The 16,521-nt window shown below is 41.3% G+C and overlaps 1 protein-coding gene across 1 annotated transcript in view; it reads right to left on the reverse strand.

Moving 5' to 3' along the window:
- LOC142018852 (contactin-6-like) overlaps positions 1-9,977 on the reverse strand; it is a 199,589-nt gene extending 189,612 nt beyond the window's left edge. Inside the window, exon 1 of the mRNA XM_075005030.1 lies at positions 9,870-9,977. Coding sequence (XP_074861131.1) covers positions 9,870-9,924 — 55 coding nt within the window. The 5' untranslated portion in view covers positions 9,925-9,977. The remainder of the gene's footprint in view (positions 1-9,869) is intronic.
- Positions 9,978-16,521: the final 6,544 nt, after the last annotated feature.

Genomic DNA, 16,521 nt, shown 5'->3' on the forward strand with positions numbered 1-16,521 from the left:
CTTCGACGTTCAACGTCGAAGTAGGGACCGTGTAGACGATCCGCGTCCCGCAACGTCGAAATTGCCGGGTCCTCCATGGTGGCCATCAGCTGGGGGGGTTGAGAGATGCTCTCTCTCCAGCCCCTGCGGGGCTCTATGGTCACCGTGGGCAGCAGCCCTTAGCCCAGGGTTTCTGGCTGCTGCTGCGGCAGCTGGGGATCCATGCTGCATGCACAGGGTCTGCAACCACTTGTCGGCTCTGTGTATCTTGTGTTGTTTAGTGCAACTGTGTCTGGGAGGGGCCCTTTAAGGGAGCGGCTTGCTGTTGAGTCCACCCTGTGACCCTGTCTGCAGCTGTGCCTGGCACCCTTATTTCATGTGTGCTACTTTGGTGTGTAGACGTACCCTCACAGCGCCTATTTCGATGTGGTGCCACGCAATGTCGAAGTTGAACATCGACGTTGCCGGCCCTGGAGGACGTGTAGACGTTATTCATCAAAATAGCCTATTTCGATGTTGCTACGATGTTGGCTTCACGTGTAGACGTAGCCATTAGCTATCACTCCGACAAGCAAGGAGTGTCAGCCAAATTCTGTGTGAACCCCAACAGAACATTCCCGAGAGCAACATTTACCCTGTATTTAATAATGGCACATTCTCTATATAAGAATATTTTAGACATCACGGCTGCGTCTACACGTGCATGCTACTTCGAAGTAGCGGCACCAACTTCGAAATAGCGCCCGTCGCGTCTACACGCGTCGGGCGCTATTTCGAAGTTAACTTCGACGTTAGGCGGCGAGACGTCGAAGTCGCTAACCTCATGAGGAGATAGGAATAGCGCCCTACTTCGACGTTCAACGTCGAAGTAGGGACCGTGTAGACGATCCGTGTCCCGCAACGTCGAAATTGCTGGGTCCTCCATGGCGGCCATCAGCTGTGGGGTTGAGAGATGCTCTCTCTCCCGCCCCTGCGGGGCTCTATGGTCACCGTGGGCAGCAGCCCTTAGCCCAGGGCTTCTGGCTGCTTCTGCGGCAGCTGGGGATCTATGCTGCAGGCACAGGGTCTGCAACCAGTTGTCAGCTCTGTGTATCTTGTGTTGTTTAGTGCAACTGTGTCTGGGAGGGGCCCTTTAAGGGAGCGGCTGGCTGTTGAGTCCGCCCTGTGACCCTGTCTGCAGCTGTGCCTGGCATCCCTATTTCGATGTGTGCTACTTTGACGTGTAGACATTCCCTCGCTGCGCCTATTTCGATGTTGGGCTGAGCAACGTCGAAGTTGAACATCGACGTTGCCAGCCCCGGAGGACGTGTAGACGTTATTCATCAAAATAGCCTATTTCGATGTTGCTACGATGTTGGCTTCACGTGTAGACGTAGCCATTAGCTATCACTCCGACAAGCAAGGAGTGTCAGCCAAATTCTGTGTGAACCCCAACAGAACATTCCCGAGAGCAACATTTACCCTGTATTTAATAATGGCACATTCTCTATATAAGAATATTTTAGACATCACGGCTGCGTCTACACGTGCATGCTACTTCGAAGTAGCGGCACCAACTTCGAAATAGCGCCCGTCGCGTCTACACGCGTCGGGCGCTATTTCGAAGTTAACTTCGACGTTAGGCGGCGAGACGTCGAAGTCGCTAACCTCATGAGGAGATAGGAATAGCGCCCTACTTCGACGTTCAACGTCGAAGTAGAGACCGTGTAGACGATCCGCGTCCCGCAACGTCGAAATTGCTGGGTCCTCCATGGCGGCCATCAGCTGTGGGGTTGAGAGATGCTCTCTCTCCCGCCCCTGCGGGGCTCTATGGTCACCGTGGGCAGCAGCCCTTAGCCCAGGGCTTCTGGCTGCTTCTGCGGCAGCTGGGGATCTATGCTGCAGGCACAGGGTCTGCAACCAGTTGTCAGCTCTGTGTATCTTGTGTTGTTTAGTGCAACTGTGTCTGGGAGGGGCCCTTTAAGGGAGCGGCTGGCTGTTGAGTCCGCCCTGTGACCCTGTCTGCAGCTGTGCCTGGCATCCCTATTTCGATGTGTGCTACTTTGACGTGTAGACATTCCCTCGCTGCGCCTATTTCGATGTTGGGCTGAGCAACGTCGAAGTTGAACATCGACGTTGCCAGCCCTGGAGGACGTGTAGACGTTATTCATCGAAATAGCCTATTTCGATGTCGCAACATCGAAATAATCTATTTCGAAGTTGGGTGCACGTGTAGACGTAGCCGTAGACGTTATTCATCGAAATAGACTATTTCGATGTCGCAACATCGAAATAAGCTATTTCGATGTTGGCTGCACGTGTAGACGTAGCCTACATGAAAAACTTGTGTGATGGGTACCTCCCTGGAGTGATTTCTGCAAAGCTGGCAGTCACCACCGCATTTATATTAACAGCTTATAAACTGCAGGAATGGCTGTTTTAGCTCCTCTTTGTAATGCACTGCAGAGGGGATTTCTGTACTTCCTCCACTTTGTCAGACACAGTATTTGTTTTCTGGTCAATAGGAAAAGAGAGAGACTCTGGTTCATGTTTGAATGCATGCGATGGTTGATGTACACTAAGGGCTAGACTGTTGCTCACACTTGCATGGGAGTCTTCTCCTTCCCTTGAATTGCCCACTTCAAGGTCAGTCACAATAGCAATCTCTGCCCTGCAGGGGAAGATGCCTCTGAATGTTCTTGAGTGGGAGGAGGAAGGTGCACTGCTTCATCTCCTCCATTCTGCACCAGTGTTCATGGCATTCTCCAAACATTTAGAAAACAGACTGCACCATCTTGAACAATGCTTCTCTGAAGTTCATAGACAGAGTCTTGGGAGCAGGTGAGTATGAAAAATATCTTTAAAAGGCCAGAAGCATTCTTGGTGGGTAGGAAAAAAGTAAAAAAGAAGCATCTTTAAATCCAGAATAAAAGAGTAGCAACCTAAGGGGCAAGATGACTGGTCCCCCAACCTACTTTTTCTCATGAGACACAGAACACAAGGGGGAGTTTGGGATGAAAGAGCAGACTGGCTGTTGTGAAAAAGAGACTAGAGCTCCCCTTTGTTTTCACTGCTCGACAGGCAGTACGTGTCACTTCTGTTCCTGCTCCCTTTCTAACGTAACTTTGATCTGCTTTTGGGGATGGAGTAAAGAACACATGGGTCTTTTGTGTGATCTAGTCTCATCCTAATGTGGGAGCGAAAATAAAAAGATGGTAGAGTCACTGAGCTGCTTTCAATATTTGTTCTATTATATTAATAATATCATCATTACGTATATTGCTGTGATGCTCAATTGCCTCATCTACGATTGGGGTCCCAACATATTAGGCACTATGAACACACATGTACAGTTTCCACTCCAGTGAGTTGAGAACCATGGTGTCCAAACTGGCCACATTATTCTGAAAATATATTTGTTGTGCAAGCCATTTAGCCACACTCAACTGGCCAAATAGCCACGTGGCTATGACTAGCAACTTGGACACCATGTGCTTAGAAGTTAAAGAGCAAAGACAGAAAAAGGTGTCAGAACAGAGAAGTATTATGGTCCCTGTTTATAAGAGGGGAAGTGAAACACAGGTCACATGGGACATCTCTGGCAGAGCTAGGAATTGAACCTGATTTTGAGCTTCAGCTTAAACCACAAGCTCATCCTTCCTCTCCTTTCTGAGAATACTTGCCATTGGACTGGAACTTTATTGGTGGAGTAAAGAATAATGGCTGAAAGTAACATAGCAGATAGTCTAAAGACAGAGCGATGGCGAGAAGAAAGAATTCTTCTCCTTCACAAATGCAATGTCCACTTCTCAACTGTAATCATCTTTTTAACATTCCACCCAAATCCTTATTCCTGAAATTGGATTTACTCCCAAAACACATTAATATCAAAAGACATTTGCATTTCAACAACAGTGGCAAGAGACACCCATTAGGCATCTTTTTAACACATATACAGAATTTAAAATAATGATATCTGCTTTCAACTTCATCCTCCTCATTGCTACTAGTGCTATGTTTAGATCTTATTATCTCATTTCAAAAGCAACAGGTTATGAAAGAAAAAGAGAAGTCCAATATGTTCCTTCACAGTGCCATGGTGCATGCACACATCATTGCTATTATTTTAATGCTATAGACTGTAACAAAAACAGCCTTGTTGAGCCACAGAACAACACTCTGTGGAAAGTGGGAGGTGGAGAAAAATTAGTTGCTTAGTTGCTTCATGTAAGAGCTGTAGTTCTCCAGAATACACACACACACACACACACACACACATCTTAATTAAATAAACTTCATGTAAAACATATCCATGGACTCCTTTTGTCTCAAGAGACAGTGGTTACTTGTGGTGGCCAGGATCTGTGGGCAGTGTTTGAGTCTGCAGCTTCTCTCATGTACGTCAATTGCAATAACCTCATGTCAGTCTATTTCCGAATTCTTGAGTCTGAGAGCTTTTCCTTCTAAGATGAAGTTCTTTTGCATGGCTTACAAATATACTATCAGAGGATGATGTGCCCTGTCATAGCAATCGTCACCAGGTATTTCAATATGATGATGTAGATTCCCAGTATTTTGGATCAATATTGAATATTTTATGGTGTTTTTGCATTATTCTTGAATCTTAGCTTTGGTCTTCCTCTTGTTCTCAACCCACATAACACTTCACCAAAGAGGATTTCTTTGGGAAGACATTTGTCATCCATTCTTCTCACATGACAAGCCAACGTAGTCTTCTGCTGTTGAGGATTGCTATGAGGCTGGGTATGCCAGATCTTAACAGGACAACTGCATTTGAAACTTCAACGTGCCAGTTGATATTTATAATTCTGTGAAGGCACCGAAGATGGAAGCTATTCAGTTTTTTTCTCCTGGTTCGAGTAGGTGGTCCATGCCTCAGAACCACATAGCAGGATACTCAATACACGTGCCGGGTAGATTATTATCTTTGTATTCACTGTCATCTTAGGATTGTTCCATGCTTCTTTTATAAGTCTGCCAAAGAGAGTACCTGCCTTCCTGATTCTGATGCTCAGTTCTTCATCCATTGATAGGTTTGCAGTGACAGTAGATCCAAGGTAACAGAATTGTTGAACCACACCTCATGGGCTGTTATCCAGAATGACATTGAATCGCTGAGATATATCTTGAGTGAATACAAGAGTTATCTTCATGCTTATGTCCCGGGAAAACAACTTCTAGGCTCTGGATAGTGAATCCACCAGGGACTGTAGCGTGTCTTTATTACGAGCGACGAGAACTGCATCATGTGCAAAGCGGAGTTCCCTAATGAGGATTTTCTTGACCTTAGTTTTGACCTTGAGTCATGCCAGGTTGTAGAAAGAGCCATCTAATCTTGTCATTGCTGCATGAGTTTTGAAATGCTCAATTTAGTAGAATGGAGAAGCATATGCTGAAGAGAGTAGGGGCAAGAACACACCCTTGTTTGACTCCACTGTTCATTGCAAATGGTTCCGATGCAGATCCATCATATTGTACTGTTGCTTTCATGTTTTCGTGAAAGGGTGTTATCAGCTTGAGTAGGGTCAGTGGGCAGCCAATCTTGGTTAATACACTGTATAATCCTGACCTACTAACTGTGTCAAATGCCTTTGTTAAGTCCTCAAATGCTATGAATAATAGCTTTCCTTGTTCTCTGCATTTTTTCTGTAATTGCTGGAGAGAGAAAATCATGTCCATTGTTGACCTGCCATCTCTGAAGCCACATTATGTTTCTGGATAGACTCGATCTGCAAGTTTTTGCATGCATTCGAGAATGACACAGGCACATGCTTTTCCTGTGATGCTCAGTAACACGATGCCTCTGTAGTTGTTGCAATCATGCTTGTTGCCTTTGTTTTTACAGAGAGTGATGATGTTTGCATCCTTCATGTTGTGTGGGACATCTCCTGCTCTCCAACATTTTAGGAGTAAATCACAGAGGAAGGGGAAGAGCAGAGCCTTGTTTGCCTTCAGGACTTCAGCTGAGATTCTGTCATTTCTTGGCACTTTTCCATTGGAGAAAGCATCACATATATAAACTCAAATATATATCTGTCATGCATGCAATTAATTTAATTAAGATATTCTTCATAGACTTGTTGGTTTGGAGGCTTTACTCCCCTGATGTCAGTTCCATGCAGGTGCAGACCCACAGCTGAGGGTGGGTTAGGAGGCAGTTGCTCTGGAGCCCAGTGTTTCAAAGGAGCCTAGAGCTCTGGCCACTACCACTACCTTGGAAGCAGCAGCAGCCAGAACTTTGGACCCTTTTAAAGTGTTGGCAGCACTGCTCTGTCACTGTATGTGGGTATGAGGAAGGAGGAGGGGGCCCCAGCACTGCAGTCTCAGAGGGCACTAAGCGCTGACTGTTGTAGGCCCTACCCCTTCTGCCCCTGACTCTGGCGCCAGGCCCCTCTCCCACCTTGCCAAAGGTCCCAACAGTTGCTGTCAGCCCCACTGCAGAGGTGTAACTTCGTTCTTCTTAGAAATCAAAGAAGTTTTGTCCTCTTACAGTGGGTTTGATTCTGGTCACTATCCAGATTTCAAGACAGATCCTCATCTGGTATAAATCAATTTGACTCTATTGAAGCTCACTTATATTAACTACTTGGTCAAATTCATTCTATATTAATTTAAGTCAGTGGCAGGTTTAAATTGAAGCAGGATGAAGACAGGAGCATGTTGTATTATACATCTGATTTACTAATAACATTAGATTATATTATTGTGTGCTATCTTTATTGTGTATCATTGTTCTACTGTTTTCAAATCTTTCACCTATAGTTAAATAGTAATCACAAAACCAAATATTACAATGTAACAGTACATTTTCTGGACCCCTTAATTCTAAAATTTGAAGATACTGAGCTACTTTCAAAAGGTAATGTTTGCACAAGAAGATGAAAATAAGTGTACATAATTGCAAAATGCAGACCCTTTAAAAATAAATTTTTAAAAAGACTAGGAAATGGAATAATTAAAATATACATCAGTAATGCAGGAAAATAAATATCCTAGGGGATCAACTAAAATGATTAGGGGTTTGGAACAGGTCCCACATGAGAAGAGGTTAAAGAGATTTTGACTTTTCATTCTAGAAAAGAAGAGACTGAGGGGGGATATGATAGAGGTATATAAAAACAGTGAATAAAGAAAAGTTATTTACTTGTTCCCACAATATAAAAACTAGAGGACACAAAATGAAATTAATGGGTAGCAGGTTTAAAACTAATAAAATAAAGTTCTTTTACACATAGCAAACAGTCAACCTGTAGAACTCCTTGCCAGAGGAGGCTGTGAAGTCTAAGACTGTAACAGAGATCAAAGAAGAGCTAGACAAATTCATGGAGGTTAGGTCCATAAAAGACTATTAGCCAGGGTCTAGGAATGGTGTCCTTGGCCTCTGTTTGTCAGAGGCTGGAGATGGTTGGCAGGAGACAAGTCACTAGATCATTCTTCGGTCCACCCCCCTCTGGGGCACCTGGCACTGGCCACTGTTGGCAGAAAGGATGCTGGGCTTGCTGGACCTTTGGTCTGACCCAGTAATGGCCATTCTTATGTTCTTATGAGTAATCAAATGAGTATGCTTCCTGATGCAGATTGAGAGCTAACTGATTACTGATTTAGTGATACCTGTGTAAGTCTCCAGACAACTAGAATCAATAGCTTACAGAGGTGTGAAATGACCCCTTTTGTCTCCAAGGGGTGACAATTCTAAAGCCTAATCACTTAAATGTCAGTGCTGTTAACTACTTCTCTGTTGACCAAAGAAGGCAAAGAAAAAGAGGGTAATGTTATAACAGAAGAAAATTTGTAAATCTGGTGTGAGTGGCATCTCAAGTAGATGGTGCTTGCATGACCCAGTGACTTCTTGGCACCGTCAGAGGGAACATGAGGTGCATTGGCTTTTACAGGGATGTCCTGGGTTGGAAATAAGCAAATTAATTCACTAAAAGGTGTCATATGAAGCCTGTACCAAGAGGAATTTGCCTACTGGTAATGACAATATTGTTAAATGTGGGAATGGATAATATTTAAGGAGTTACGTGTCCATAGCGAAAATTTTGTTCTTAAGGCAGGTAACCAGGAGGTGATGTGTGAGAAGTGCTCCTTTTTGGAATGGAGTAAGAGTGACATATCTCTTTGGTCAAGAAGTCACTGGATCACCCAAGACTTATCTACATGAGATGTCAGTCACTCCAGATCTACAGATTTTCTTTTGTTATAGTATTATCCTCTTTTTTGTTGCCTTCTTTGGTCATACTGAGCCAGACACGACTAAGACATTGAAAAGTCTACAAGAAAAATGACTGAGCAATGGCTGTCCTGTTTAGGAAGAAGAAAAATGGATTGTTCTGGTCTGTCTGGGTGTGCAAAAATATGCTACTGATCTTTCTGCAAGGAGGCAAACTGACTGTGTGACTTATCTCATGAAAAGATCACAGCCACGCCTGGCTGAAAAATGCTGGAACTTTTTGGAGTAAGAATGTGTATAAAAGACATGTCAGTGTCTAGTTAAGTAAGTCTGGATTCTACAATGTGAGCTATGATTTTATTTCTGTAATATATATATATATATATATGTTTCCAGTACAATGTATGATCACTTGGGTTTCTGTACTTCTGTACTTAATGTGGCATTCCACCAGCTGTGTGTAATAAACCCTCCTCCTTGATTCACATATGACATCCAGACTTTATTCCAACAGTTATAAAAATTTACTTGTTGTCAGTACGAATATATCAAAGTGCTGTGCATGGAATTGTCACAGTTTGATCCTGAGGTGGCGATGAGGACAGAGTCACTTCTTTTCTTGCTTCCAATCTGATCCCTGACTGGAACCAAACTTTCAAAGCGGAATTCCACTGTGCTTATGAGGAAGAGCCTAAATTGAGTGTCTTTGTATTTTACAGGGTATTTTGAACTGGGGGTAGGACTCAGCACAAGGTCAGGGATGACAGATCTGTGCACACTCAGGGTATGTAATAGGTAGAAGACATGGTCTAGAACTAAAGCAAAGATAATAACAATGTAATTATTTTAATTATTTGTTTCCTTGGCAACCTGGATTCCAGTATATCAACCCTTTAAAATGCTTAATGTGCGGCTATTTGTCATTGACACAGCTGCCACTAAGCATTCACTTAATGGCAAAATCTATATTGCTAAACTTCTAGATTATACCTAGAGGCTAGTCAATCAAATATGACCTGGTTTAATTTTAATTTTATTTTAAAATGCTACCTCAGGCTTCATTCCATATTATCTTCTGTTTGTTGTTTAGGTCAAATACAGTGCTGACTCACGCATGATATAATTTAAGCATCATTTGAGTTTGTCATAATTAACATAATTACATCATAAATATATGACAAGTAGACCAATTGCTTTAAAACCTTTAAAAGTCAATGTGAATTTAGTGGTTGACTTTGTCAGGAAAAAGATAGGTCCTTTTACATAGCCAATCTAAATAAATAGTAGAAAAAGAGATGCAAATTGTTTGGTTAATGGACCATAAACATCAGAAATAAGCATGATAGTTTTCACATTTGGAGATGCACATTGAGTGAAAACTTCAGTTAGCAGTCAATTCTCTGAAAATTGGAAGATAGTTAAACATTTCTCAGGATATACAGCTTTCTATTTTTGTTTCCCTTTTGAATGCCACAGCTTAGAAATATGTTGATACCCAAGATCTTGCTTTCTTGTAAAAACTTCAAACATTTTTTTTCTGGTTCAAAGTCAGCAGTGTGCATTTCTTAACAATAAAGCACCTCTTAAAGAAAATCTGCTTACTCACTGGTTCATGACAATAAATACTGTTAGTTTTGGTAATTGCATCTCTTTAAAAAAGGAATTATGATGCTGACATACTTATCAATCACAAGTGATAATAAGGGAACATTTTTACCTGTGTTGCAGCTCATGAGTGGCAGCAGAATTACTAGTTTCCATAGCAACATCATCTCCACTTTCCAAGGTCAAAAATCCCTCCCATCCAATCAACAGAGAATAAAATATATCTTCCTGTAACTGTCTTTATATTCTGTAAAAAACAGTGAGATGTTGAATTGTTAGAATGCAAATAAAAACCAAATGCAAAGGACTAGAATTTCCCTTGAGTATAGACACTTCCAGCTCCACATTTGGAGATTGTGCATCTAAAGGGACATAACTGACTCAAATTAGTTCTTAGATGCCATACACCTGAAACACAGGCTTCTTGAAAGGCAATTGCTCCTTCCAGCTCTAGTAGAAACAGTATGGCCAGAGAAAAGGGGTCATGTCTGGGAAGGATTACCATGGCACTGCAAAATCCTAAAAGCAGCTTCCATCCCTTGAGACCATTTGTTAGAGGAGACCTCAGGCAATGAAGCATAATCCTCACTGATTTGGGAATAGGTTCTCTGAACAGGTCCCTACAGAGTCTTTCTATCATTTTGTGGGTGAAAATCAGCCCAGGGAAAACTGATCATGTAAGGCCTATGTGTAACTTATAGAAACATAGAACTGGAAAGGACAGCAAGAGGTTATCAAATCCAGTCCCATGTACTCATGGCAGGACTAAAAACTGGTCTATTAGACTCTCAATATGTCACCCTGGAGGGACTCAAATGGGGCATAGGCTTTTCACGGATTCTTGGCACAGGGTGAATGTCCTCTGCTAAGAAGTCAGAAGAATCTCCAGTGCTTTTTTTGTGCTGGTACGTGCTGGTACTGAGTATTAGCACTTCAGCAGCCCCAGCCATGGGATTGGCTGGGGAGGCAGGTGGGGAACTGGCTGAGTACCAGTTCCTCTTTAAAAAAAAAAAGCACTGAGAATATGGGATCTGTTCATAAACAGGCCACTCACACCACCAAATGCTGGCTACTCTGTAACGCTCCTAGCTGGTTCTTGTCTTGAAATTGGCTGGAGCAAAAATAGAGTCCCTATAATGCATGCACCTTCCGTTGTCATGCCCACATACGCAACAAAAGAGAGAATTTGGCCCATATTCCAAATGCATACAGCCTTATTGTCCCACTGCAATAACTAAAATGTCCCACTGAAATTAGGAGATTTTCAGCCTGAGAATCCGTTGTCTTCTTTAACATAAAACATTTTATTTTACAAGGGGGATGGAAACAATAAGTCAGATACAAATTCTGAAAACAAATGTTCCTATTTGTGTGGGTTAACGTATTACAGGTTACTCGTCTGTGCTTTCTCTTACTACCGTATAACCAGTTCTTTGACCTTTAAATGCCCTAAATCAGTTATATTTGTCATAAAAAAAACTAAACAAAAAGTCACACACACCTTGACAAGTGTTGTAGTATGCCACATTATTCCAGACACTAAATATACACCAAGAATAAAAATACCTCAGTTTCCATGCTAATGTTGATTTTACTGGCCAATGGTGATTGGTCAGTTTTAATGGGGACCACTGGGTATCTTCTTGGTTATCTCCTGCCCCGCTCATTTTACCAGTATTATTGAAAAGGAAACTATAAAAGAAATAATATCTGCTAATGACTAAAGAGGGGACATATGGGAAAAATAATTTTGCATTCCATGTGGGGCTTTTTGTGGGGGACTATGAACAAGCTATGAACAAGTTTAGAGTTTGCCTTACACTGTAATGAAATCAGGATCCTGCAAAGAACTTAACACATGGCTCTAGGACATGGGAATGCAGTGCCAAAAGGAAGGAGTTATCCTGCCTTCACCTGGCATATTGAAGTGAACAAACATGGCTTATACACCTAGCAGAATTCTCTCTCTCTCAACTAAGGTAAAACAATATAGTATCATCCACTATCTATGCCATCTTTTTTTTCTTTTTCTTCTTCTTCTTTTGTTTTTGGAAGGTTGTTCTTCAGAAACAAAACATACTTCCCCACAGCTTTAACTAACAGTTTGTTCTGATTTCCTCTGGCATTTCAGTCTTTGTATGATTAATTAAATCAAGGAAAAAAAGTATCAGTTGGCCTTTACTCCCAAAGGGCAAACTAGTAATTTACTGATATGAATCAGTTGATAGAAAAAAAATCAAAAACAGAAAGCACTTGATAAAGTGGGTCTACCAAATTAGAGAATCATTCTGGGTCTTTTCAGTGCTGAAAATTTGTCCAGGGACAAATTAGGTTTATGAGTCATAATATGGCCTAATTCTCCTCTGCTTTGTCCCACTTTACAGGAGGGTGAATCCATTGATTTCTAGTCCTAATTTACAATGATATAAGCATAGAGTAATATTTATGAGAGTGAGCAATGCTGGGTGCTCAGCACTTTGGAAAATCAACCACCTTTTTTATATGTCTAAAAGTGGACTTAGAAATCTAACTTTATAAGTGTGGCCTTGATGGACTGCAGATAGCCTCATAATAGACAAACAAGTGCTCAGTTCTTGACCCTGGCTTCTCCATGAGGTGTTGTTTCCATCTGCACAAAATGGTTATAAAATGCTACCATATCAGAACTCACAGGATATACACGTATCTTCCGAACAATTTCACAAAATATTTATCTCAAATGGTGAGTTTTCAAACACTTATGAATATCTGAAAAACAGGGATTTTCAAGGATTTAGAAATGGGGAATGATAGACAATCAAACACTACAATGGTAATTCTGTATAGAAATGTCCTAAACTTGCAGTGAGTTGGGGAGTGCGTAAGGGATGCTGCCAATGTCAGGCTTTGGCCGAATGCAGTCCCTCAGCTAACACAGAGTCAGGACTGTCTTTAGGATTTAAGGAGCCCTACACAGCATTATTAAACAGGTTCCTCTATATCTGACAGAAGCTAAGGTGGGAGAGTTGATGATTTTTTAGAGATGTGATTTCATATTCTTAAGCAACACACATGTAATATTTTAAAGAAAATTTTAAATGACAAGCTGGTAGACTAACAGAGTAATTTCAGAAACTCATAGTATACTCCTGGGATTGGCAAATGTTAGTTAAATGGCTTCTGACCCTTGAATGGCTCTTTCACATGTTCAGTGTCCTGCTAATAGGTCCAGCAGTTTTTTTCCACTGTTAAATTAAGTACACACACACACACACAAAAGGATAGGAAGAGGCAGGTGCAATTGGGTGGACCGTAAGATCCAGTGGTGCCCCAAATTTTCAGATGTGCTGGTGATGCAGCTCCATACTACTCCCATACTACTCTGACTGACAGTTGACCATTGTTTTACTGTGTTTAGCTCTCAAAGAGAGGCAGTTTCATAGTAACCTATGAGTATATAAATGTCTTGGGGTTCCTGGAAAAGAGAAACAGTATTCAGATTGTTCTGCTGAAACATGTAATAACACCCATTTAAAAAACATCTATACATAAGTCTCTTGTAACACAGATGCAAGTACATACTGCTGACAATGCCAAAAAGACATATCCAGAAATCATGGCATTTATGTGAGTTAAGTATATAATTAATCTTATGATTTGTACCTGCTGGCCCACTTCTAACCTGAAACTCACAACTCACTGCACATGAAAGTTAAAAAAAAATCCATTTTCTGTAGCTCAACTATTTTATTTATTTAAACTCTGCCAGAAACAAAGACTTTATAGGCAAAGATGCTCTTAATAATCTTTACAACAGCTTTCCAAAAATAGCTTCTATATGATTATTTACTGCCAAACCTATTAAAGAATAAATGAAAATAATTCTGAAATATTTATCGTCTGCAAAGATCTGCTTCAGCCAAAGTAACAAGATGAATTGTGCCATCATACTCCTTGTTTTCAAGATGTAATGCTATTACTTATTATAATTGCCATGCCATACTCTCTGTATTTTAGATAAAAAACAAAGCATGCTATATGATCATAGGGGAAATGCTAGATTCTCCCCATAGAAATACTGGTTAAATGCCCATTTATTAACAGCATGTAATTTACACAAATAAGTTTATTACAAAAGTAATCAGCACCAGTGCTTGCTACTTTCTCATTAAAGCAAACAAATCAATGGAAAAAATGCAATGTCACTTAATTCTCTTCCCTTTAAAATGGATAGGATAGGGTTATAGTGTTATGTAGTTGGTGTACAGTAGCATGCTTGAGATGTATACGTCTATACAGTGTAGTGGATAAAAAGGTAGCTCAAGGAGATATAAAGGAACTATACACTGACAATCACTCAGGGCCCAAATCTATCACCCTTAGTCAGATTGTGTACGATGTCACTGTAAGTCAGGGGTCTACTGTATTAGCTTCCTCTCTTTTTTAGAAAAATGTACCAGCAAAGGTTTAATTTAGGTCAATCATCTTAACTTCAGAAAACTTTTTGGACTATGTAGTTGCATTATCATTTTCAGTCTAGTTTCTATTGTGCTGAATAAAAAAAGGCAGATATTCTGCCCTGAGCTGTGTTGGTGCAAAGTTGGCCCTCCAATTGGTGTAGAGGCTCCCACGTACCTTCTCCCTTATATATCAGTGCAGGGATAAGGCTGACAGTTAAGGGAGAGTGGATGGGGTTTTCCGTATTATACTGGTCCATTATTGGCTCTTTTGGGTTGTTAGCATCTGGCATAATTTACAACAGCGATCAGGTGCTCTAAGGTACACAGCAGGATTGGTTTGCATGCTCACTTGCATCAGCAAGGCATCAGCTCCAACCCATTTACATTCCCAAACTTATCCTATGAACATTCTTTCCATTAAAAGAATTTCCTCCTTTTAAAAATGAAAAGATTTTATTTATTTAAAATGACTAATAAGAAAAAAATACCAGTCAATGATAGTGTAGTGCCGAGATACCCAGACTGTCCAAATCTTCACAAACCTGAACTGTTACATTTCTGCTTCAAACACTACTGCTTTTAAATGAAATCTCTGGGTTTTGTTCCCCAAAATTGTATGTATCTAAGTCCCACTGAATTCTGTGGAAAGGTGTATTTATGTCAATGGTTTTTATATTAGCCCTTATACCAGTGGTGGGCAACCCGCCTTCTGAGGGCCACATGTGACTTTTTGGGTTTCCAGGTGTGGACCACAAGACATTTTGTTTACCATTGCCTGTGCACTGGCTTGCCAGATTCCGCTGGTTTTCATACGTGCAGATTTTATTTTTCCTACTGGTATTACAAAAGTGGCATGTACATAAAGTAAGGGCATGTAAAAGCAGGTGCATTCTGATTTCATACAACATTGTGAGAGCCCTGCACTCTCTCGGCATCCAATCAAAGTGCTGCTATGGTTCAAGAAAACCACTGAAATCCTAGGTACACAAGTGCAGTTAGAAAAAGTACCCTATGCAATGGCAAAAAGTAGTGTTTCATATTTTAACCATGCTTCCAAAATAACCAGTTAGAAATAGGAGGCAGGGGCTGTTTTGTGTGTCACTGATTTCCTGTTTCACTTACCTTTCCTTTAATGTTGCTACAAGCATCCAGTTTCATGACCATTATCATTGTTTATTATCTATATCCTCTTGAGCCTGACAATGGCTCATGCTACAAGAAGCAGCAGATTGTAATCCTGTAGTATCCTTAAGGGTAATCCCATGAAGGGTAAAAGTTTCATATAACCCTTCTGTGACTGCATTTTAGCTCCCAGCCCAGCCTCATTCACAGCTCACTGGTCTGTACATCAGTCCCTATCGTCAGAAGCAACTACTCCTTCATTGAAATATATTCCCTAACAAAAATTCAAAACGGGAGTGCATGGTAGACCGAGTCAATGGGCTTTTAGCCTGTAACTGTTTTTAGAAACTAAATCAAACTGAAGTGAGGCAAAGTGCAGTAATTATAGTTCTTATGTTGCTTGACAGAAAAAACAGAGGACACGCAATTGCTTCCTGAGGCAATATGGGTAATGTAAAGAAAAAATCACAGTAGTGATAGCAGCATTTAGTGATGTCTTCCACATGCCCTCCAACTGAGGGAAGGCAAACTCTAATTTACACCCTTATGTTTCTGTAGGCAGGGCATAGAGCGATTCTCCAACAGATTGGCTTCTGTTGGCCTTCTGTCTCTGCATTTTCAGTCATGTACATCTTAGAAAAGGGTATGAGAGGTTTAAGTCTTCCACCCAGCCTCTATCACACTTCATTTTGATTGGTGTGCACAATACCCAGTATGTGTGATTTCAGGCACACATAAATGAGAAAGGTGTGTACTCATCAGAGGAACAAGACAAAGAAAGCCCTAAGAACAAACTCTAGTGCTGACAATAATTGAATCCCTCTTCTGAGATACCAGATAAATAAATTGCCTCATTCTCCCTAGTTTCAGGAGGTTTCCAGAGCCTTTACTGACAGGTTCAGTTCACTCCTTGTATTGTTCTGATGGAAACCAAGCCAGTATCCTGGAAATAAAAACCGTTTTGTGCTGGGAATATAGTAAGCTATGCACTCTGCAACCATTGCTATTCTGGGGGCCAGGAGCAGAGCACATAAAACAGTTGGGATGGCTGGGAAGGGGAGTATTTGCTATATAGGTTCTTTCAGGGACCTTCCGCCACTAGGCTACACGTGGTGCTCTGGGGAGAGTATAATGTAGCCTTCTCCTGGCACAGGGCAGAATCTGTATATACTTGCTCATCAGTCAGGTTTTTTTGTAAGAAAT

Source organism: Carettochelys insculpta, chromosome 11 (genome assembly GCF_033958435.1).
Source record: "Carettochelys insculpta isolate YL-2023 chromosome 11, ASM3395843v1, whole genome shotgun sequence".
Classification (NCBI taxonomy): domain Eukaryota; kingdom Metazoa; phylum Chordata; order Testudines; family Carettochelyidae; genus Carettochelys; species Carettochelys insculpta.